The sequence below is a fragment of the Enhydra lutris genome, unplaced genomic scaffold (genome assembly GCF_002288905.1).
Source record: "Enhydra lutris kenyoni isolate GAN:26980312 unplaced genomic scaffold, ASM228890v2 scaffoldscaffold15, whole genome shotgun sequence".
Lineage (NCBI taxonomy): Eukaryota > Metazoa > Chordata > Mammalia > Carnivora > Mustelidae > Enhydra > Enhydra lutris.
In genome coordinates, this window is record NW_019154099.1 from 32,573,305 (window position 1) to 32,596,368 (window position 23,064).

The 23,064-nt window shown below is 34.4% G+C and overlaps 1 protein-coding gene across 2 annotated transcripts in view; it reads right to left on the bottom strand.

The window, feature by feature from the left end:
- Positions 1 to 23,064, bottom strand: part of LOC111146914 (MYC binding protein 2, E3 ubiquitin protein ligase) — a 257,881-nt gene that overhangs the window by 190,029 nt on the left and 44,788 nt on the right. For both annotated transcript variants that reach the window (XM_022502672.1, XM_022502671.1), the window contains exons 5-14: positions 19,505 to 19,701; positions 13,300 to 13,542; positions 13,002 to 13,073; positions 11,489 to 11,585; positions 7,356 to 7,429; positions 7,081 to 7,219; positions 5,254 to 5,330; positions 4,176 to 4,380; positions 2,580 to 2,744; positions 29 to 187 (exon numbers count right to left, since the gene is read on the bottom strand). In XM_022502672.1, the coding sequence (XP_022358380.1) occupies positions 29 to 187; positions 2,580 to 2,744; positions 4,176 to 4,380; positions 5,254 to 5,330; positions 7,081 to 7,219; positions 7,356 to 7,429; positions 11,489 to 11,585; positions 13,002 to 13,073; positions 13,300 to 13,542; positions 19,505 to 19,701 (1,428 nt within the window). The remainder of the gene's footprint in view (positions 1 to 28; positions 188 to 2,579; positions 2,745 to 4,175; positions 4,381 to 5,253; positions 5,331 to 7,080; positions 7,220 to 7,355; positions 7,430 to 11,488; positions 11,586 to 13,001; positions 13,074 to 13,299; positions 13,543 to 19,504; positions 19,702 to 23,064) is intronic.

Consider the following 23,064-nt stretch of genomic DNA (forward strand, 5'->3'; position numbering starts at 1 on the left):
ATTTTATATCTACACGTCCAACACCTACCTTTCCCTCCTTGGTTCATGGCACCAGTGTCTCGTCCACACTGTCCTTTATTATTCACACCAAATGTCCAAACTTCTCCATTCTTCATTAAAACACAAGTATGAGCTTTCCCCATAGCTACTTGAGTTACAAAATGGCCCTTCAAATCTGTTACCAAACCTATAGGAAAGATACAGATTTGGTAAGGAACAACAATAAAACCTTTCTGAGTCCAGTAAATTTATCAGTGTTGTACAAGGACACCTCAACGCAGAACATTTATTTCTGGGATAAAATAACCCACCAAAATGAGAAATAAGTGGCCAAAAGACTGGTAGGGTATCAGTAAATTTATTTTGTAAGTTTGTAATGAAGTTCCAAAATCTTAAAACATCATCAACCAGACTTGGGACAAATTTTTACTGTGGCCATTGGCTCAAGCCTGCTTCTCCTGAATGTCTGCTTTAAATGTCAAAACTCTCAACAATTCTCAGAAGGGTCACTAGTTCTCAAACTTTCCTGGTCCAAGCACAAAGGAGCCTATAAATCATGTACTTTATCTGTTTTGATTTGCCTTAAAAAGTAATGAAGGAGGGCATGTGATGTAACCAGCGCTGGGTATTATATAAGACTGATGAATCACTGAACTCTACCTATGAAACTAGTAATACATAATATGTTAATTAAAATTTAAAAAAATAAAAAGGATTGAAAACACAATAAAACACTTGCTGGAGTATACTGAAACAACATTGTTTCTGTAGAAACCTGTGAGATGTCCCAAAGTAGCATTTTTCAATCATTTTTAACCTATAGGTGCTTTCTTCCATAATCCAACAGCTAACTAGTTTCGCCAGTTCCTCACTATTCACATGTTACTTTCATTCTATTTGCCATAACCAAGTGCCACCCATACAATCTTAATATTTTTGAACCAATTTTAAACTGACCAAGCATTTTAATCTCATCAAGTAGCAACAACAGTAAAATTCAAAGATTGTTGAGTATTTCCAATATATACTAAAATAAAGACTTCTCAAAGAAACTATTAAAGTATTTGTTTTATTTAAATTATAAATAATATAATTCTTGTATTACACTTTGGGAAAATCATTCCACATCTTATTTTCTCAGATATTACTTTCCTAAGGTGACCTTCTCTTCCCCTTAGATTACTTCAGTCTTTTTAGCTTAAAAACTCCCATTTTTAGTACTTAGCATGCTTGAAAAGGATACGTATATTTAGCAATATTATTTATTATTATTGACAGTACTAGCTGACATGTCTTAGGCCCTTACATGTGTCAGGCTCTGTGCTAAGCATTTCATACACATTATCTCCTATAATCTTATAACAACCATATGAACCGTATCTTTAGCTCCCTTTGAAGATGGAAAAAAAATGAAAGTAATCTTTGAAAAGTTAAGGAATGTAAGCCAGTTATTAGCCAACTAAAAAGTGGCAGTGCTGGGATCTGTGCCTCTATCCATAACCATTAAAGCACACCTCACTAATATGTAAGCTGTAACACGCCCAATTATCTCTCAGATCCTCAAAAAGAGAGGGACCACATCTGCCTTGTCCACCCAGCTGTGACACACAGTCAGTTCTCAATAAGTATATACTGAATAAATGCACAAGTTTTTTTCAGTGCTAACAGGATCTTAGCAAGCAACAGCTACACTGAACATTATTTTTAAACGATACACGAGCCCACTCCCAAATTCTGATTGACAGCTAAGGCCAACTGAGGATCTAAATATTACATTAAGCTAATTCACATCACCTGAGTACAGTTCAACTTAATCGCTAGAACTGTGCAACATATGTCATTTCCCCAGCAATGAGACTATCACTTAAACTTCCAACCAGAAATTTCATTAATTCTGTTTTCCTTTTCACAAAGAAATTCACAGGCTTTACATATTTACCAAATATAAAATCCTACCAATCCTGTCACAATCATACTCATTTCTTAAGAGCTAGAAAGAAAATCTAGTAACCAAATATAACAAGTTTTTGAGAGTAGAGCTTATAAATATAAAAGTCTTTATTTGGCTAGTCCTATCCCACACATCTACTCACTACACTTTTGTTTATCAGTCACAGAGTTGCTTAACAAGTAATTCTTAGGACCCATGTATAAGATACTGTGTTGGGAACCGGGGATACGATAGTAAATAAGACAGAGGGTCTCCCTAACTATCTAATGGGGGACATGGATAATTCATCAATTATAAATCAGTTATGTTATGAAAATCATTTCCCAAGGGTACACAAAGAGCATGTCACATGAGCATCTGAATGAGTCTAGGGAAAGCTTTCCAGACAAAGTAATAGCTAAGGTAGAGTTGTACTAGCCATGCTCTGGGATTAGCTCTGCATGAAACCGGTGACACTGTTCCCAGCAATGACAGGAAGGAATCACAAAATACTGTGTTTGGAAAGAAATGTGAAAAATTTAGAGAAAGCATGCTACAACTGTTAATTTTCTACACCTATCTTTCCAATATATAATGTCTAGTATTGGACTTCCTTTGCATAAATGAAATGTGTTTAAGTTGAACTTACTTGAACTGTCAGAGTAAATGGCATCTTTCCCAAACATGTACAGCTCTCCATCTTTAGAAATAACAGAACTACTTCCATTATTACAGGCTGTATACACCACAATCTTTCCTTCCATCTTAATTATCTTTTTAGGTTTATAGGGTTTTGATTGCCGTCTGCTCTTAGCTTAAAAAACAACACAGAACAAATAAAATTAAGGCATCTACGCATAAATAAAAACAATGGTTTATATTAAAAAGCCCAAAATACATGCACTTATGATACACTTTATTTATTTATTTTCACAAAGGCCTGGGCTTCCCAATATGTCAATTAAAATGAGTCAACCTGCAAGCTTCATCTGGTTAATTAATACTTAGGCTATCACTGTAAGATCCTTTTCTTTGTTACATACTGAAATTTCCAATGAGAATTTTACAATTGCCTACCAAACTTCTGGCTTCTGGGGAGTCCAATCTCTAGACTGGCTATTTACATTATTAAAACTATTCCATTATCATATATATGATTTTCTTTCAAACTCTACCTCACATGTATTCTTATGCTGGCTGGATCCTAGAAAGCAAAATCAGATCCTCGTCCATTCAACACATATTTAAGCAGTTACACCCAGTCAATGAAATTGTGTAAGAAGGGGAAATGTATATATAAATTTAAATGTGGATGATGATGTAAGTAGCCTCTGCTCTCAAAAACCCTGAATTGAGTAAAAGATGGGAAATATCAATCTTCTGTTCCTTCAGTCAGTCCCAGTTCTTGATGCCTTTCAGAGTAAAAACATTTTATTGTGCTGGGCACAATTCTGGGACTTAAAAATACCCTTATATTTTTTCATATAACATGAGCCATATTCATGTATATGGTAACTACACTACCTGGTGCTCAAAGAAAGAACAATGTCCTCCAAATGCTAGAAGAAAAACCTGGCAGTGCTGAAGTTTCTCAAATATGGCCATACACTTTGTAAGGATTTTTTTCCAGGTAACTTTTATTTACACATGATTTTTACATTAGATGTTGACTTCAAACCTAATCCTCATAAGATACTACTCCACTGTTCTAAAACACATAAAGTATATGAGAAGTTACAAAAAGAGAAAAATGATACTTTGAGGAAAAATTGAACAAAAGTATAGGAAAGATCAGAGACAAAATTGTTTTCACTGCTTAGGAATGATTTCATTACAGACAAATTATAAAAAGAATAGTGATCCGTATGAATACTATTACACAGGTTACATGAGGTTTACTGCATTCTGAAATATATATTCCTTATAAAATTCCTTATAAAATTTCCTAAAATAATATACTGTAATAAATAAGCTTTTTAAAATAACACTAATGAACAAAACAGATGAACAGCAGTGTATCCATAAAGCATCATCAGTTTTTTTTTTAATTAAAGATGAACTCTAGAACGAAATCAGCACTTACAGTTCTTTAATGAATACAACACCACCACATAATTAGTTGATTATGCCCCAATGTAAAATCCTCTATTAATTTGGAGAGGTTAGTGCTATTGAAATTGATATACCTCATGTTAATAAATTCCACAATATTTTTACTGAATGTCCAGTTGATCAGTCAACTTACTTGACTCTCCATCTTCTCCTTTACTAGCAGATCCTGTAAAGAATATGCTTCCATCTTCTGCAACTAAAAGGGCATGAGAGCCATCGTGTCCAACTGAAAAGTGTACAATCTTTGGAGATTTTGTAATTGGTAACTCAACCCATTTTCCTGCTGAAGGACCACCTTGCTTGATTCCAAGACTCTGGTACTTGCCAGTATAATATATCTTGTATATATATATATAAAAAGAGAGAGAGAGAATTACAGTGCTTTTTGGAGTAGTGTACCATATTTCACATGAGGAAAAAAAAAAGCTTCCGTATCTTACAAAAAACAAAAATAACCTGAAACCAAACTGTTTATATACTACTAAACTTCTGTGAGATCAGCAGGAGAGAAATATACATATTTTCCCCGAAGATCCAGTTCTTAATAGCTTTTTCGTATCTACTCAGGATGCCTAAAATCTTTCATTGTAAATCTCCTGAATAGATACGAATAAATATACTTCACAAATATACTCCAATCTCACAACAAGAGGAACCTGATAAAATTCTCAACATTTTTCCCAATGTAAAAAACCCTACATACAAATATACCATAATTGCCTAGTAATTTTAATTTTCAAAATTCTTTTAATTACCTTACTTTAACCTTACATCTATTAGATAAACAAACTTATATCTCTATAGATTGACCTCAACAATCTGTGACTTAAACTTGTTCCTTCCCCCAACTTGTAGTCTCTATATTTCTGCACATTTACAGAAATTTGCAATAAATGTGCTCAATCAAAATGGACTCAAAATATGAATTCATCCCAACTCGAAAAATTAAAGAGCTCCATAATTAAAATAAACATTTGTAAAAATGTAACATTTTATAAAAAGTTTATAAAGTTTTACATTCTTATAGTCATAATTTTCTTGTATGCTATTTCAACATGAATAAAATTTCATATTAAAATAACAATTTAAAATCAAAATTTTAAATATTATGTTTAAACATGTGAACTAGGTAAACTAATCAACTGATTATACCAATTTGACTATCTCATAAAGCAGAGAATGTTCATTTTTGATCCTAAAGAGTAATTTACCTTTCCACTTGCTGTTTTCATTAGTGCAAACTCTCGTCCTGCACCAAGTATTGCTGACTCCTCATCAAATCCTGTACCTGATAATACAAGACTAATAAATACTACTATACTTTAAACATGAATAATGTAAATCATAATTTTGCACTATTTTGAGTGATTAAAAAGTCAACTCAATACCATTCAAAAACAAGATAACAATACTTGCTGAATCATTATGTTCCACACCTCAAACTAATGTAACAATGTGTCAACTACACTTCAATTAAAAGAAAAAACAAGGATGACAAAATGTCATATGCCTGACTTAAAAAAAAAAATTAACTATACACTACACTCCAAGGAAAAATAAAATTACAATAAGCTTTTTAATTTGTTTCAAACTGGTGCCAAGTTAATTTTTCAAACATAAAAAAATTTTAAACCCATGTCAGTAATATTCCTTGAATGAACGAATGAATGATTGAAGCAATTTTAATTGAGCATTATTAGGTGTCAGGCATTATAGAGTGCATGAACCTTACCCTGTATGATCCTTACAACCATACTGCCTGGTTTACAAATGAAGAAATATGAAGCTTGGTGAAATTAGTCCAGACAGGTTCATCTGGACTTGAACAATACCATGCAGATATTTGAATTAAGGTATATCAGATTCTTTGTTGCATGTTTTTCTACAGAAGAACATTTCATGTAGCTACTTCATGAATTTGAATACATATACAGAAAGACCCTTCGCAAATTTTCAAATTGCAAAACTATGAGTAAATAATTATATAGGACATATTTTACAACTGTCTATTTACACAAACTACTAATTAGTTTATGGGCTTTTTAAATTTTAAAACTGTAATTTCAATTTAGTACTTTTCCATAAAGAATTACAAAAACACAACATAATTAAATAAAATACGCAAAGTAAACCGCTCATGTCAAGTTTATTAAATTTAATGAGATAATAGTCAAAAAAGTGGGTCTTACAAAGAATCCCACAACTTAAAAATAGCACCATTACAACTGGAACAGCACGGCAAACCAAAATTGAGAGCCTCCTGGGAACTAAGGATCCTAATTACTACTAGGACACTGCAAGAGTACATATACTAAGACAGAAATACTCTGTGGTTGTCTCTATTTCTTTATCTAAATGAAAGATTATTAATCAGTTTATTAAGCTAATTACCATTTTCACAATCTATGAGATCATTCTATGGCTACGTTGAAAATCTGTTCAAATAACAAAGGTTTCAATGAGAGAACTATGTTTACTAATGTAGTAATTTTTTTTTAAGATTTTATTTATTTGACAGAGAGATCACAAGTAGGCAGAGAGGCAGGCAGAGAGAGGGGGAAGCAGGCTCCCCGCCAAGCAGAGAGCCCAACATGGGGCTCGATCCCAGAACTCTGAGATCATGACCTGAGCCGAAGGCAGAGGCTTTACCCACTGAGCCACCCAGGTGCCCCAATGTAGTAATATTTTTAACACAAGTTTTCAAAATTTTAAATAACTGAATAAAGATAGAACATAAAATGTAATGATGTCCCTAAATGTAATCTATAATTCTTATCAGATTAAGTTTATTTTCATTTGCTCTATTCAAAATGAAGAAGGGAAAATTATTAGTCACTTCCTTAAAATGGTGTTCATATAGCACACTCTGTTTAAAGGTCTTATTTTCTAACCACTTACACATATTAATTCATAAGTTGCTTTATAATAACAGCAAAATAACCACCAAAATACTACTGCTCAAAACACAATATTAATTCTCAGAAGAATAAAGAATCTGAAAATTTAAGTATGGGAGAAAGGCTTTTTGGCTATCTTACTTATAATATGCAAGTCCTTTTCCAGGTCAAATAGTGAGATACCACAGGCATGTAAACATTTTCTGGCCAGTTTAAGTTGTAATTCTTGTTGTAGCACAGGTTCAGTGCTTGTAGCAAATATTCTGACAACAAAACCATCCTACAAGAAAGAAAACATTCATAGTAGTATGTTTACAAATCAGTCTTTCAAGGCTTTCTATCGTCTAATTAAGATCAAATAATTTATGAAAAAGGGATTCCATTTATACCAACTATTCATAATTCAGAGTACTTACATCTCTTGAAGCAGCTATCTGATTAATATATTCTCCATCAGTAAATAAAATATTTTGACCTTCAGTGTGGCAATCTGTACAAAAAGAGGAAAAAGTAATTATATTACAATATTAATAAACAGGTCACAAAATGATTTTACTCCTCTGCTGAAGTCAGAATGAGAGTTCTCCACGCAATAAGGATAAACTTAAACTTAAAGGGATACTGTGCTTTTTAATAAAGAATTACAAATTAGCAGAAACTAAAAAATTCAACTATTATTACTTATTACATTTTATGCTTACGCTTATAAATCTTCCATAATCAAGGACCTGAAAGCCCACCTAATTTCAAAATGAATTAGTATTAGGTATAGTCTGATAATAAACATGCACCATGATGAACAAACTACAATGTTGGTTATAATCATTTCAACACAATCACATGCGATATAGGCAACACTCTACCCTCAGACATACATCACAGTCATTAGTGTCACAGAAAAATACAGATAGACCTAAAAGCTTCTGCATTTGAGGTCTATGGTATCCAACTACAGATATCCCTTGCTTTATTAAACAGAACTGGTTTTACAGTTTCTACTTAGAAGTTTAATACTCATTCCCAGCATTTTTAGCATTTGGCATGCTATACATTTGTGTGTGTGTCTGTGTGTGTGTGTATTTTAAGTAAGCTCAATGCCCAACATGGGGCTTGAACTCAGGACCCCGATATCAACAGTCACATGCTCTACTGACTGAGCCAGCTAGAAACCCCAAAGCACGCTATACATTTTTAAATGGTCGTCGACTTCATACAACACACACATCTAAGCTTATGTATTTCCTTTGTCTGAAAGCACTCACATATTTTGGCTGGAATAATGTGTTTTGTCAATACTGTATGAATCTCTGTGGAACAGTGCATATATACTCTGTTCAAAATAATGCACAAGTGCCACTGTAACAAGGGATACCAGTATTACAGAAGGACAACGGGGACATGTGTTAGTGATTGCTGCTAAATAACATGAAACTACAAGCAAAATCAACATCTAAGTATAAACTGTATCCTTTTGGAAAAACAAATGTTCAGCAAGCAAGTATAAGAGCACACACACCTCCCAAAATAACTACAGAGAACTAGGATGAATCTCTCCATTAATTACAATACAAAAAAATATTTCATTTCTATTTGCACCTGAATCAACAAAACATAACATTCTGGTTTTGGAATGCAGTAACGGAGCCCACCCAAATAAGCTGGATTACTCCATATCTTTGCCCAGGAGCTTCATACTAGCATACTTCCTTATTATAAATATGCAAAACACAGGCAGACCCTTACCAAATAGAGAATTCAGTGATCACAAACTGGAAATAGAAACTGGGAGACAAGGCCCACTGGTAGCCCAAGAGACTTGGTAATCAAAGAGAGGAGAAATCGAAAGAAAGAGTTCCTAGTCCACTGTACAGAATACAAAGAGGCGCAAGAAAGATGCTTCTCAAGCTCTAAGCAGTAAGATTTTAAACTAAAAAGCAAAGAAGAAAAACTCATTATAATTTCAGATAAATGCACGGGTGAGGAGTGAAGCGGCGCAAGAAGATTGACAAAAATTCTCATGATCTGAGGCAATCTGTCACCAGACACAGACAGTAAATGACATAAGGGTACAATAAAAAAGATATGCCAACATATGAAGGCTAAAATGACAACAGAAAAAAAGCGTTCTAAGATCATCAATGCTAGGTTGAAAATAACTTATTTATAAGTTAGAATCCAAGACTGGTTAGCACATGAAGCTCAAGGAATTACCAGATTATGTCAATTTTAAATATGGCATATTCATTATCATCTATGAACCTGACAATTTATTTCTGCTTCTTCTCGATGTGAAAACTATCAAGTTGCCCCTAGGTAGGGGGAAAAAAATTGCTATTGAAGAAACTGCAGTCCAGGTCAAAGAAATGGAAAAATGATGATAGGCTTCCTCAGGCTCGAGGGCAGGTCTTCCTGCTGCATGACTTCAAAAAGATCTTCTTATCCTTTCTTTATCCAGCATATAACGTTATAAGACAGCATCTTCAGGAAAATATCAGGCAACATCTGCCAATTAGGAAGATACACGGCACAGGACTGTCCTCCCAAAGTTTGGTTCATTCTTCATCTTGGATATGGTGTGTATTATGAAACACAGAAAGCCACACTTGTACTATTAAAAGTTGCATTTCATATGTTAAATGATGTAGAGTGATTTAAACTGAACAAACACATTAGCAAGTTATTATTACACTGGAATAAATAAAACAGCTATAGGTAGGCCATTTTCAAATGATCTTCTCAGTCACAGTCTTTATTAATTCATCAGTGTATAAAGAAGTAAATTCTTTATATTAATATTCATCTGTTGGGGGGGATAGTGTATTTAAGAATTTTTCGGCGATTCACAGACCTGTACCCCTGGGGATAAAAATATATTATATGTTTATTTAAAAAAAAAAAAAAAAAGAATTTTTCTTCCAGGATGTTATTCTAAAGTAACATGCACAAAGTGTGCCAAAAATGATGCTCATTACAGTGTAATTTATATGGTAAAAAATGGGAAGGAACTTCCATTCCAATACATTAATTAATGAAATATATTTTGTAACATTAAAATGATATTGTGAAAGACTAATTAATGGCCTGGAAATATATTCAGAATATTAAGTGAAAAGGATAGGTTCAAAAGCATTAGGTAGCACATGACCTCTTTTTTACAACATTGTCCATTCACACATAGAAAAAAGACAGGACATTTACCAATATGCTAACAGTGGGGAAGTTACATGGGAAGTGGGGTTACAATTGCTTTTAATTTTTTTTTCTTATATGATACTTATACAATAAATGTGATTATTTTTAATATAAGTATGTATATATGTATGTGTGTATATACATATATACGCATATATATAGGGATGCATGTAATTATTTTAAAATTATCATTATCATCACCATCAGCAGAGACATGGTTTGTCCAGGACTTGTGGTGATTTAAAAGAGAAAAAAATGAAACAAAACAAAACAAAAAGCCTGTAGGTACATCTGAAAAGACAGTTATTTATAAAATGGCCTTAATAAGTTATCTGTTTTTCTAAAGTAGCTTTTTTTGTGAAACACACATGAAATGTGGCATCTACCTTAACACAGTGTCATGTATACTACTTTGGATATATAGATGCATAGCACCATTTGAATAAATATTTGATGAAGTTGTAAGAATATTTTGAAAAATTAACAAAGCAGCTTGGGAGCAATTATCTTTCCCAATGTATTCTCCAGAAGTAGTTCTCAATCATTTTCAGATGGTCAAATGCTTAGAAGTAATATTTCTGCTTTCCATGAGATTATTGATAGATACACTAAACATTTAAGATTTTAATATAAGCAAACTCTTTCATTATGCATTAAAGGTATACGCAAATTCAAAGACCTTATAATAGATAATGTATTATGCATTTGCCCAGTGTTCTACAAAATTTAAGACCCACTACCCCAGAATTTAGACAATGATTTAAATGATAAATACAGTCATTTAAGTGATAAATACGTATGTGCAACCTCAAAATTAAAGCAAAATGAATTGTATCCAAAGTGCCTTACCAGAATAGTATTAAGAAGTATAAATGATGGCATTAAAAAAAATTCCTGATCCATTTAAAATGTCTCTGGAAACCCTTTAACATAAAGAGAAAAACTAAAGTGCAATGTTGTTAAAGCAAAAAATAAAAATTAATAGAGGGTCCTTCATACCAAGTTACAGGAGAGCCAGAGTCATCCTTTTATTAGGAGCAACAAAGTAACCTCATCCCCCCTAATTTCGCAGCTGAAACTATCTTGATGGGGTGAGGGTAGGGGATCAGGCTGCAGATGGTCAGTGATTTGAAAACAAATATTAAAACACTTTATACTATATTGCTGATGTCTCTTTTCCTCACATGCATTAACTTTATATAGACTATAAAATGTTTTGTATGTCAAGATTTTTTTCAGCCTATTTGTAAGCAAGCACTATTCCTGGCTAATCACTTTTTATATGTCCAAATGGCCTAACATGTATATCTCTTAAAATCACCTGTGAAGAAAACAAATGACTAATTGAATAACATACCTGGTAACATTACTGTACCATCTTGTTCCAGTGTTTCAGGGCTTATTCTTATGGCTGTCATGCTGTGGTTATTCACATCTCTATACAATAAATAACCCTGTGTACAACAAAAAATTTTGCTGTGTTATGTGTTAAAATATTTTTTCATTAGCTACTTATCAGAAAAAGTAGTCATACAGGTCTGTGTAGTTTTATGAGGTATGGGAATATGTTAATATTGATGTGTAAAACAGATTTAAGATTAAAAATATAAACATGGGTATGCTTTAGTAAGAGAAGAACTGTACACTACTGGGTATCAATTTAACCTATTACATTCTCAGATCCATACATTAGATATACCACCCAGGACAGTATAGACATTTTGTTCAAATTATTTTATCACTTGCCAAGTAAGAAGAGAAATGATCACTGTTACTTTAACAAATATTTTAAGGAAAAATAGCTAAGATATTTTGGTTAATATTTAGAAATGAATAGGATAATGGTTTTAGATGAAATGATATGCCACTGAATAATTTTCTACGTCCTTATTTCTTACATAAAATACTACAGTGGCAAATAAAAATTTGATGAGATGTTTTGAACCAGGTTAAATTTTAAGAAACTATCACTGAGTAATTAATTTGACACTTATAATTTAATTTCAAAATCTCCCCAATAATTAATACAGAATTATTTTTCATATAACAATAATTTCTTTAATTTTCAAAATGCTTTCAAATATCTTTTATCATCTGATGATGACAATAAGCTGTGAGCTGGGCAATATAGGTATGTAGGGATATATTTATTCTGTATCCTCCCACAAGGGACCTTGGACTTTATCTCTAGGGAAGGGACAGAATGCAAATAAATCCTCTGGCCCTTTGTCCTTCACCTGCTTCTCTCCATGGGAGGTACAGTAAGGTACCTTGACTGCTGACACCCATTTGGCCATGTTAGGTGATGAGATCGCAGCAGTAAGAAAGTAACACAGGCCTCACTCTTTCCTCTCTGGTGATACTCTGCATGATCCCCCATACAGGAAGCTGTTCACTGGGCACACCATACACTATTTCCCAGATGGTACTGATTTAGACTTAAAACAAAGGGTCTAGTGGTAAGAATCTCTAATTTGGACTCAGGTCACACAGATACAGTCCCAATTCATATTTGCTAATAGTAATTGTGATCTCTGATTTTTATCTAGAGGTCCACTTAAGTAAGAATTCCAACAGAAGACTTTTTAATGCCCATTTTATAGCTAAATAACAGAGGATCCAATAAGTTAACTGAGTGTCCAAAGTCACACAGCTAATAAGGATCAGGGCCAGGACTAAAAGTAAACCTCTTAGGAATTCTAAGCCAATGTTCTTTATATTACACTGTGACACTGTTATTAGCCATATTATTAAAAATACACTGTATCTGTTTAAACAGAAGTGACATTATTTACTGATCAAATAAGTACAAGCCACATGTTCTAAAAGACAGGAAAGAAAAGCTTGGTTTATTGTGGATATTCTCTTACCTGAGCATACCCTAACCAAGACTTTTTTTCTTTTCTGTTTCTGATGCGAGATGTAGAATTATATATATGGCCCTGCAATGTAACAAAAAAATTAGCCCATCAACAGTTTCATAATTAATAATCAATGAAAAACAACACAAATGCATGACATTTAATTCTTATGTTTCTATCATGATTTTCAAAGAAGTATTATTACATCAAAATTAAATAGTACTCTAAAAATGAAGCTGAAAACAAAACACAATTCAGGATGGACATAACTTCTACTATAATTAAAAACTATAAAGAATCACATTACCCTAACTGTTCCACTGTATCCAGAGCCGATTTTGTATAATCCATCCTTGCATAACAGATAAAGAAAAAATCCATCATTCTGAAGTAGACATTGATCATCTTCATCAACAGATATTTCTTTTAATGGCCACTTATGCATTAAAGCTGCTTTCTTAATGCCATTGCTAAACCAGTCCTGAATTTGAATTTTTCCTACCAACACTGCCTGTACACTTCTCTGTAGGGAATTTAGTATCGTTGGCACCTATTTAAAAGACAAGAAACAAATAAATAGGTATTTTTAAGTATTGCAAACACAAAACAGACAAAATAAAGATACTTCAGTGATACATCACCATTTATGAGAAAATAAATTGTTCAGAATGATCATGGTTTGGCACATCAGTAAAAACTACTAACTAGAAGTTTACCTATAAGAAGCAAATCTCAAGAGTCCAAGGTAAATATATCAAATTCAAAGAATATTAACTTGCATTTTTGGCTGAAAATACTGAAATATGCCTCTTTCTCCCAAACACCAATAACAACTACTGCCTATGATTTCAAGTTTTGCGGACGGAAATATACTAGATTAGTAAAAAGTATGAATACTGGATATAAATAAAATTATGCTGGATTAGAATACACACAAGCCAAAATATCTTTTGTAGGATATGCATAATTATTAATACACTTCCTGATAACAAAGCACAGACTTAAGCAGAAGAGAATGGTGTGGTACGGTTTCTACAGATGGAACAAAATTTCCGATGTTTCTCTTCCACTTTGCTTTTCCATTATGACTAACGCCCATAAACATCAACAATATTCCATGATATGAAAACTCATTTGTGTTAACTGTGCATTCATTCAGCCTTCATTTATCATTGGATAGCAATATTTATCAAAGACCTGCTAATATCTGGAACACTAAGTGAGTTGTCAACAGTCACCAGCATGGGACCAGCATTCTGCCAGCAGAGGAAATTCTGTTCCTCATCTTTTGTCACTCTTTTACCATATCCAACAACACAGCCAGACCCCAGGAGACCACTCAGTCACAGTTCTACAGCTGCACTTTCCAATATGGCAGCCATTAGCCACATGTGACTACTGAGCTCTTGGAAGGTGGATAGTGCTCTAAATACAAAATATTCACTGGATTTTGAAGACTTAGTATAAAAACAAGAAGGCAGAATCTTAATATTACATTGATTACATGTTGAACTGATTTTGTGGATATGTTGAGTGAAATACACTATTAAAATACATAATTAACCACACTTGTTTCATTTTACCTTTTTAATGTGGCTAATAAAAAATTGTAATCACACATGTAGACTACATAATATTTCTATTGGACAGCACTTCGTAGAGGAAAGAGCTTTCACAGAGATAAGTGACCCACTGTTCACAGATATATTCTCCACCCCTTCCAGTTCTAAGGCCTCTGACTCACCCAAAATAATTTATGCTATATGTATAGATAGTATAAATATATATAGATATGATAGGATAACATATACATAATTGAATATTACAAATTCTCTCCCTAGAAGCAGCTATATTAAACTTACAGCTGTTTTATCTAGAATCACTATCCATATTCCTATATAATATGCCAAAGCTTCCATGGTTCATTTTTTTGTTTGAAATACTTTCTCTGTTGGTGTCTATTATGAACGATGATGCCCCTCCTCCCAACCCAAATCCTCAAAATTGAGCTATATAATAATTTCTGGTTACATTAGTATTCAAAGGTCACTCATTATGACTCTGTAGTCATGGTTCATGAACCAAACTGTATAACATTACATTTCCCTCTTGTGTAATTTTTCTTTCTTTTTTTTTTTTTTTTTTTGTTAAGTCAACAACTGCCCTATTTTTGCATTTGCTGTTTTCTCTATACCTACCCCTAATTGTTCCTTTCCCACGCTCCTCTCAATAAGTCACAAACACACCATTTCTACTTTTCCCACTTGGCAACACCCCTCATGAAACCCTGCTCTGACCTAGACTAAGGAATAGAAGTTAAAATTATTCCATTTTCACAGAACTAGAACAATCCTAAAATTTGTATGGAACCCCAAAAGACTATAAATAGTCAAAGCAATCTTCAAAAAGCAAAGCAAAGCTGGAGGCATCCCAATTCCAGAGTTCAAGCTATATTACAAAGCTGTAGTCATGAAAACAGTATAGTACTGGCCCAGAACAGACACACTGATCAGTGGAACAGAAGAGAAAACCCAGAAATGAACCCACAACTATATGGTCAACTAATCTTTGATGAAGCAAGAAAGAATATCCAATGGAGAAAAGATAGTTTCTTCAACAAATGGTGTTGGGAAAACTGGACAGCCACATACAGAATGAAACTGGACCACTTTCTTACACCATACACAAAAATTAATTCAAAGTGAAGGAAAGACCCAAATGTGAGGCAGGAAACCATCAAAATACTAGAGAACAGAGGCAACAACCTCTTTGATATCAGCCTTAGCAACTTCTTAGTAAACACATCTCCGGAGGCAAGAGGAACAAAAGGAAAAATGAACTACTGGGATTCATCAAGATAAAAGACTTCCGCACAGGGAAAGAAACATCAGAATGGGAGAAGATATTTGCAAATGACATATGTGATAAATGGTAAGTATCCAAAATCTATTAAAAACTTACCAAACTCAACACCCAAAAGACAAATAATCCAGTTGTACACTTTTAAGAGTAAGCTACTAAAAAAAATGGTAGGAAGCTTGCTATGAATAGACAAGATTTGACACATCACCTGATTTGAGCTCACCTCAAAATGATCACACTAAGATTGAGAGTTTCAGTGGAGGGCCCTCTTCCAAATGTCTGCATTTGTGGGTCTTTTCTTGCTCTTTCTCCAAAGAAGAATCTGCCAGTCTTTTTCCTAGAAGCTATAATAAGTCTTATGGGCACTGTTCTGGAAATTTAGTGAGGATTTTGAAATTCCATCATCAATAGAAAGACCTTCATTAAATCTCCATTTTCAGCTTAGCTCCTAATTCCACGCTCAGTTGTGGCTGGTTTCCCCTGGTCTCTCTGGCTCAGTTTCTTTAGACAGGAAACCTATCTCTCTGGGGTATGAGAGGACAGTTGCTTGGCTAGGACAGTTGCTAGGAAGGGCAAAAGAACGCCTCTGGGGTTCTCTACCTTTCTTTTTTTTTTTTAAAGATTTTATTTATTTGACAGATGGAGATCACAAGTAGGCAGAGAGAGAGGAGTAATCAGGCTCCCCGCTGAGCAGAGAGCCCAATGCGGGGCTTGATCCCAGGACCCTGGGATCATGACCTGAGCCAAAGGCAGAGGCTTTAACCCACTGAGCCACCCAGGCACCCCTCTCTAGTTTTCATTATACAGATTTCCAATCAATTTTTAGCTCTTGACCTCACCACCACTTTCCAGGCACCTACTACTTCTAATTCTAAATCCCTTCTGGAGTTTTAGGTGAAAATCAACTCACTTTCTATGGGCATTAGCCTCTTAAGGAAATTAAATTTAAGCTTTCCCCTATTTCTATTTTTTTAAAAATATGTCCCATTCTTAAAAGTTTATACTTTAAAAATAATTTATTATAACCTTATTAAAACCTTTATTATAACCTGCCTGGAGACAGGGAGGAGCAGAAATTAATGGGTTTCTTCAACATGACTCCATTTCTTTCATGCTTTCTAAAAGGGTACTTAATTCTAAGATAACCCAGTACTACAATAAGAAGTCTCAGATTTCCTCCTTTTTTTCTTCTACTGATTTTCTCTCACCAACATTGTGGCAGGACCTAGAGAATTTACTCTGATAAATTAGACTTCCTTAATCTGAGGATTCCATGTCATTACCAATTTTGGAAAACCTTACCAATTACTTCAAGTACTACTCTCCACAAATGCCCTTACTGCCTTGTGAAACTCAAATTGTATTAATACATTAGGCTTTCTCATTCTCTATTCATGTTTTCTTATTTGGTCTTCCATATCTTCTCTCTTTGTCTCTCTGTGCTGCATTCTGAATAATTTCTTCCTCTTTTATATCCAATGGTTAACTCATCCTTTAAATTTCAGATTGTAATTATTTGTTTTTTTTATTTCCAGGAGTTCAGTTGGTTTTCTTATCCTTCTGAGTCTTTTTATATTCTTATTCCTTAATCATACTTGGTGATACTTTCTTTTATTAATTTAACTATATTAATTATGTTTTATATTCTATTTCAAATAATTTCAATATATATAGACTAGGCAGGACTGACTCTGCTATATTTGTTTCTACTAACTCTAAATGATAGTGCCTTTTTTTCCATGTGCTTTTTGTTTGTGAGCTCAGATGTGTTTTGTCCATGGGAAGTCTATGAAGCTTGGAGTTCATTCCTCCAAAAAGGATTTAGTCTCCTTCAATAAGGTACCTCATGGTACTCTCATCCCTGCCCTACTTTAAACTCTCAGCTTAAGCTTTTTGGAACAAGATAAGTAATATGCATTTGAATCCTAAAAGAATTTGAGATGTTAGAGTTATACACTCTGAGGGAAGACTTTTCTCTCTCTACCCATAGCCTGGCCAAGACAGTTCTGTGAAATGAAGTGGTTGGTGGAATGAGGCCAAATCATGAGGAACCCTGTAAGCCACGTTAAGATAACAGGCTGTAGTATGGTATATGGGCTAGAGACAGGGATGCAGGGATGGGGCAGGCCTGTAGAGAACCTCAGCTTTTGATTCAGGAGATCCAGTATTGTGCACAGACCAGTGCATATTAAGCATAATACTAGAGTCAGACAGATATACATGCAAGTCCTATCTCTGTTAGCTGAAAGCTCTCAATACTATAACTATACTAAACTACTTTCAGCCTTCAGTATTCCACTTTTACTCTTATCTCCCTGCCTTAGCCCATGGACACTAAGAACAGGCTCCCCCAACATTCCCAACAGTAACACCTCCTCTCTCTGGACTGGCCAATTCAACTCATCATTTAGACTCCACCTCATATCCTCTGAGATGAGTCTATGCACAAAAATAAATCACACAATGCCTAATAAGCTCACAAATCACAAATCACACAAAACCTAATAAGTTTATGGTCACTGTATTTTAAAAATTTGGTATATGTAAATATTTGTGTTATTTCATTAAAATTTAAGAATTATTTGTGTATTTTAAGCACGTATTTAAAATTTTGCCAAACCTCAAAGCACATGTGCAGAACAGTTTTGAACATTACTGCATTAGAGGAACTTCAAAATAATTCAGGATCATAAAAAGGGAAAAGAAGATTTCAGGCGGGGCAGAAAGAGGGAAAAGATTAAGACCAGAAATCTAGAGTAAGGAGATTGCTCATGTTTGGCAAGGAGAGTTCAATATTGCTGAATTAAGCCTAAGAAAATGACCCGCACTCCCCTTCTGCTATCTTTGGCTGCGAATAACAGGATTGAAGCAGCCCTTCCATCTGTTCTGGAGGTTGACCAAGAGGCCAGTAAAGAGCACATAACAGAGACTTAAAACTGTAACTTCTTACTCAAGTTCCAGAACAATCCAAAAGAATTAAATCAAGTGTGCTTTAAGGAGAATTGTATTTCCCACTACTAACAACAATAAAGAGCTTATTCCACAGTCAGGTATTAAAAACTTAAAATGTTCTATGTAAAGCTGAAGCAGCTCAGAAACAAATGAATTCATTAAAAAACAACATTTGAGGGGTGCCTGGGTGGCTCAGTGGGATTAAGCAGCTGCCTTTGGCTCAGGTCATAATTCCAGGGTCCTGGGATCAAGCCCCACATTGGGCTCCCTGCTCAGCGGGGAGCCTGCTTCTCCCTCTCCCTGACGCTCTGCCTACTTGTGCTATCTCTCTGTCAAATACATAAATAAAATCTTTAAAACAAAAAACAAAAAACTACATTTGATCCTTGAATAGTGCAGGGGTTAGTTAAAATACTTAAAAATTCTGGGCAAGATGGGAGGTGGGGAGGACAGAGAACAAGACAATGCAAGAGAAGAGGTGGCTGGAGTGCCAACACAAAGGCCAGTTTAAAGCTTTCAGAGTTTTTGCCAAATTTCATTTTATTACCTTTATATATGCTGTGGATTACTTATACATCAACCTTGGATAGCTCAAATAACTATAATGAGTGAGAAAAAGCAGGGGACTCCTATTGACAATTAAGGTGAAATTCCAACTTGGCATCTTATAACCTTCTAAGCAGCTATAAATGAAATACCTGTATTGTTTGGCAAGCGTGGCTGCCATTGTTGGTGAGGATAGCAGAGATGGCCTGAAGTGTCCTTCCTGTTTCTCCCCAAGAAGCCACCAGACTAAAGAGGCAAGCACAGGAAAGTGCTGTCAGAGACTGGCCTGTGCTGTCATTCATTCCTGTACTTCGAATAGTGATTTCCAAAAGGAGCTGGAAGAGAGACTCTGCGGATAAAATAAAACTCAATTACATTCATTCGACATACAGAACACTTCATGCATCTGTTTATTTACTTATACCTTGCTTCATTATAAAAAAAATATTTAAGGCACCTAGAACACTTACTTTGCATTAGTTCCTTTCTAGTTACCCTTTCCCCCACAAAGTTAGAATATTTATATAAAAAGGACCTTAGAGAACATTTAGTTCAACTCTTTATTTTTGTAAATCAAAAAATGGAATCTATCCCAGGTTGTTTAAAAGAAACTCGTCTTGAGGCATTCACACATTCAAGAAATATCCTCTCAAGTAACAGATAACTCACTGCACTTATTTTACCTTTTAGAGTGGGAAGAATACAAGCTTCTTAAAATGTTGATAAGTATCCAGAAAATTACGTATTTGCAAAACAACAGAATACATAAGCACATGCTATAATCTGTTTTAATGTAAACTTACTTTATTGCTAACATAATAACAATTCACATTTGTATTTATAAAGTGAGTATGTAATCCATTTTATAACCTTGAAAAACCTTCTAGTCAATAGGACATATACCATCCCCCTTTAACAGACAATGAAATTGAGACAGAGAGATAAAGAGATTTTCCCTAAATGATAAAGCCATTTAATGGTAAAGATGGTAAATGAACACCTGAACGTTCTATGGTCACATGAAGTTTCCACACAAATCCCCTGAACAACTCTACCCAAAACTGAATCAAAGACTTCCAGGTATTTCTTCTGCGTAAGGGAAGGGGAATTTGAAAATCCGTATAGAATGAGCACTCAAGACAGAAAGAAAAAGAAAGAAACAGTCAGAAAAAGACTGTAAAATTGAGGAAGATGAAGAAAGGGAGAGGGAAAAAGAGCAAGAGAAAGAATTCGTGTACTGCAACTCTCTGAAAATTAAAAGGCCATGTGTGGTTTATTGTTGACTCACAGAGCTAGCCTTCCTCTGTCTCCCTCATCTCCTGTCTCTCTCATCCCAGTTACGCCTGTCACTTTTGCTTCCTAAAGCCTTCACTTGGTCCATCTCACGACCATCCTCCCAATCCATCCTCCCAACCACCTCAGAATCAGAATACTACAAAGTGTTCCTTAATTAGCTCCTACCTTCACTTTGCCCCTTTATAGCCAAAGAGAAGTTTTAAACCAAACATCTAGTTTTTTATTTAAAATCTGTTCACTCCTTTGTTAGTTGGTTCCTGCTCCTCTCCCTTCTTTCCATTCTCCCTCCCTTTCTTCACTTGCCTGTATACCCTTCAGTCTTTCCTTCCCTTCACCCTTCGCTCCCAACTATCCTTCTTTCCCCTCATCCTTTCCTCTCTACTATCTCCGTTTGTCCATCCTTCCTTCCATCATTATCCTTCTGCCCCTTCATCTTTTAATTACTCAGAAAATATTTATTGAATTCTTTCTGTACATGAGAAACTGTTCTTGGTTGTGGTAATACTTTGGCAAACAAGACAAAGAATGCCTGTCATCAAAAAAGTTAGATTCAAGTGGAAAAGAACATTATAAGTGTTATAAAGAACTTTTTTTAAGCCTAAGGAGACAGTGAGTGACTTTCCATTTCTCCTAGAACAAAAGCCACCGGGCTCCTTTATCATGGCCTATAAAGCTCCATATGGTCTAGTCCCTGCCTCCCTCCTCACCTGTGGCAAAGCCCTCCTTCCCTTCACTCTCCACATTCTAGCCAGACAATCTTTGTTCAGTCATTCTCCTTCCTATCTCAGAGACTTACTGCACGCTCTCCTTTCTGCCTAGAAACACAGTTAACTTCTTCCTACTTGTCTTTCAAGTCTCCAATGTCACATCTTCAAGGAAGCCTGTTATAGACTCCCAGAACTCCCTCTATATCCCCTATACTATTTATCCACATCTGCAATCACACGTGTTCGACTGCCTGATGCTAAGTCCCATAATAACAGCAACAATGTCTGTACTGATCACCCCTGAATTATATGCTCTTTGCATAGAACACAGAAGATACTTTTACATTTACATGAATACTTAAGAACATACATCCCAACCCTAAAATGAATAGAAAAATAGATGTAAGAATAATGATTTTTTTTACCTAGACAATTTCTAAATCAAAATCTATTTCCTAGGAGAAGAAGTCTGGTGTGTAATAATCAATCAAGCTAGCCTGACAGTAAGAGTGATTCATATATACCTATATTTTCATGAACATGAAAAAAAAAACCAAAGTGTATTCATGTGATTACGCTATTAGATCAAAGGAAAAAAACAGAGACAGATTTCAATAAAAATTTAGTTTTAAAAAAGTCAAATTACATCTTTGAGCTAATTAAACAAAATAAGAAATATAAAGTGATGGTAAATCTGTCAACAGAAAAATAAATCAAAGCACTAAAGAGACCAGAAGCAAACACTGAAAGGATAAAAGAGAGACCAAAGAAGTACAGCAGTATCTGCAACTATTAATAAGAAAAAACAAAACAAAAAAAACAAAAAACAAAAAACTCTGGCCAAATAAATATATAAAACAAGATGTTTAACAACGGATAAAAGACAATGGTATGCCAGAAGATCTAGGAAATAGAAATGATCAGCATGTAACTCGAAGTAATAAATAGGATATATAGGTTTTAGTGGATTTTTAAAATATTTCAATTATTTGTTAATTGACAAGCCAGAGATCAGCAAAAAATTCTTTAAAAAAAAAAAAAAAATCAGTTAAATAAATAAAGCTTTAGTAAGATGCTGTGATGCCAAGTAATGCATCACAACAGTAATATGATCACTGGTGTTACCATAACAATAATCAAACAAGGTGCCTGCTTCTCACCATATGACAGCTTTTATTTAGTAGTAGTATTTAATAACACGGGGTGGGGGAGGGTATTGTTTTTTTTTTAATCTTCAGCTTGTCTCCCTAGCAAGCACTCCCCTCCCCCACTAAACCAAACAAAAAAATTAAACACAAAAACTAATCACCATGTGATTCCCTACACTCCCCTGAAAAAACCACCACCAAAACAAAACCAGTATGACATGTAATTAGGTTCTCACATGTGGGTCTAATAAATACCAAATAACCAAGTAGAAAAGAAAGATCAAACTCTAGTCCAGACCAACAGTGTTTTCCCCAGGTGAGCTGCACTGGCACACCACCCAGAAATGTATTCTTAATGCAAATTCTTGGGCCCCATGCTGAATCTACTGAATCAGAAACTCCACAGATAGGACCCACATGACTCTGATATGAACTAATGCTTGAGATTTAGAAAAATCTAGACTTTAGCAACAGAGAAAAGCAATAGCCAATTTCAAACTTGTGCCCCCATCTCTATTTCTCTTCCTCAAGAGCTCTCAACTTGCTTACTGGATTATGTGT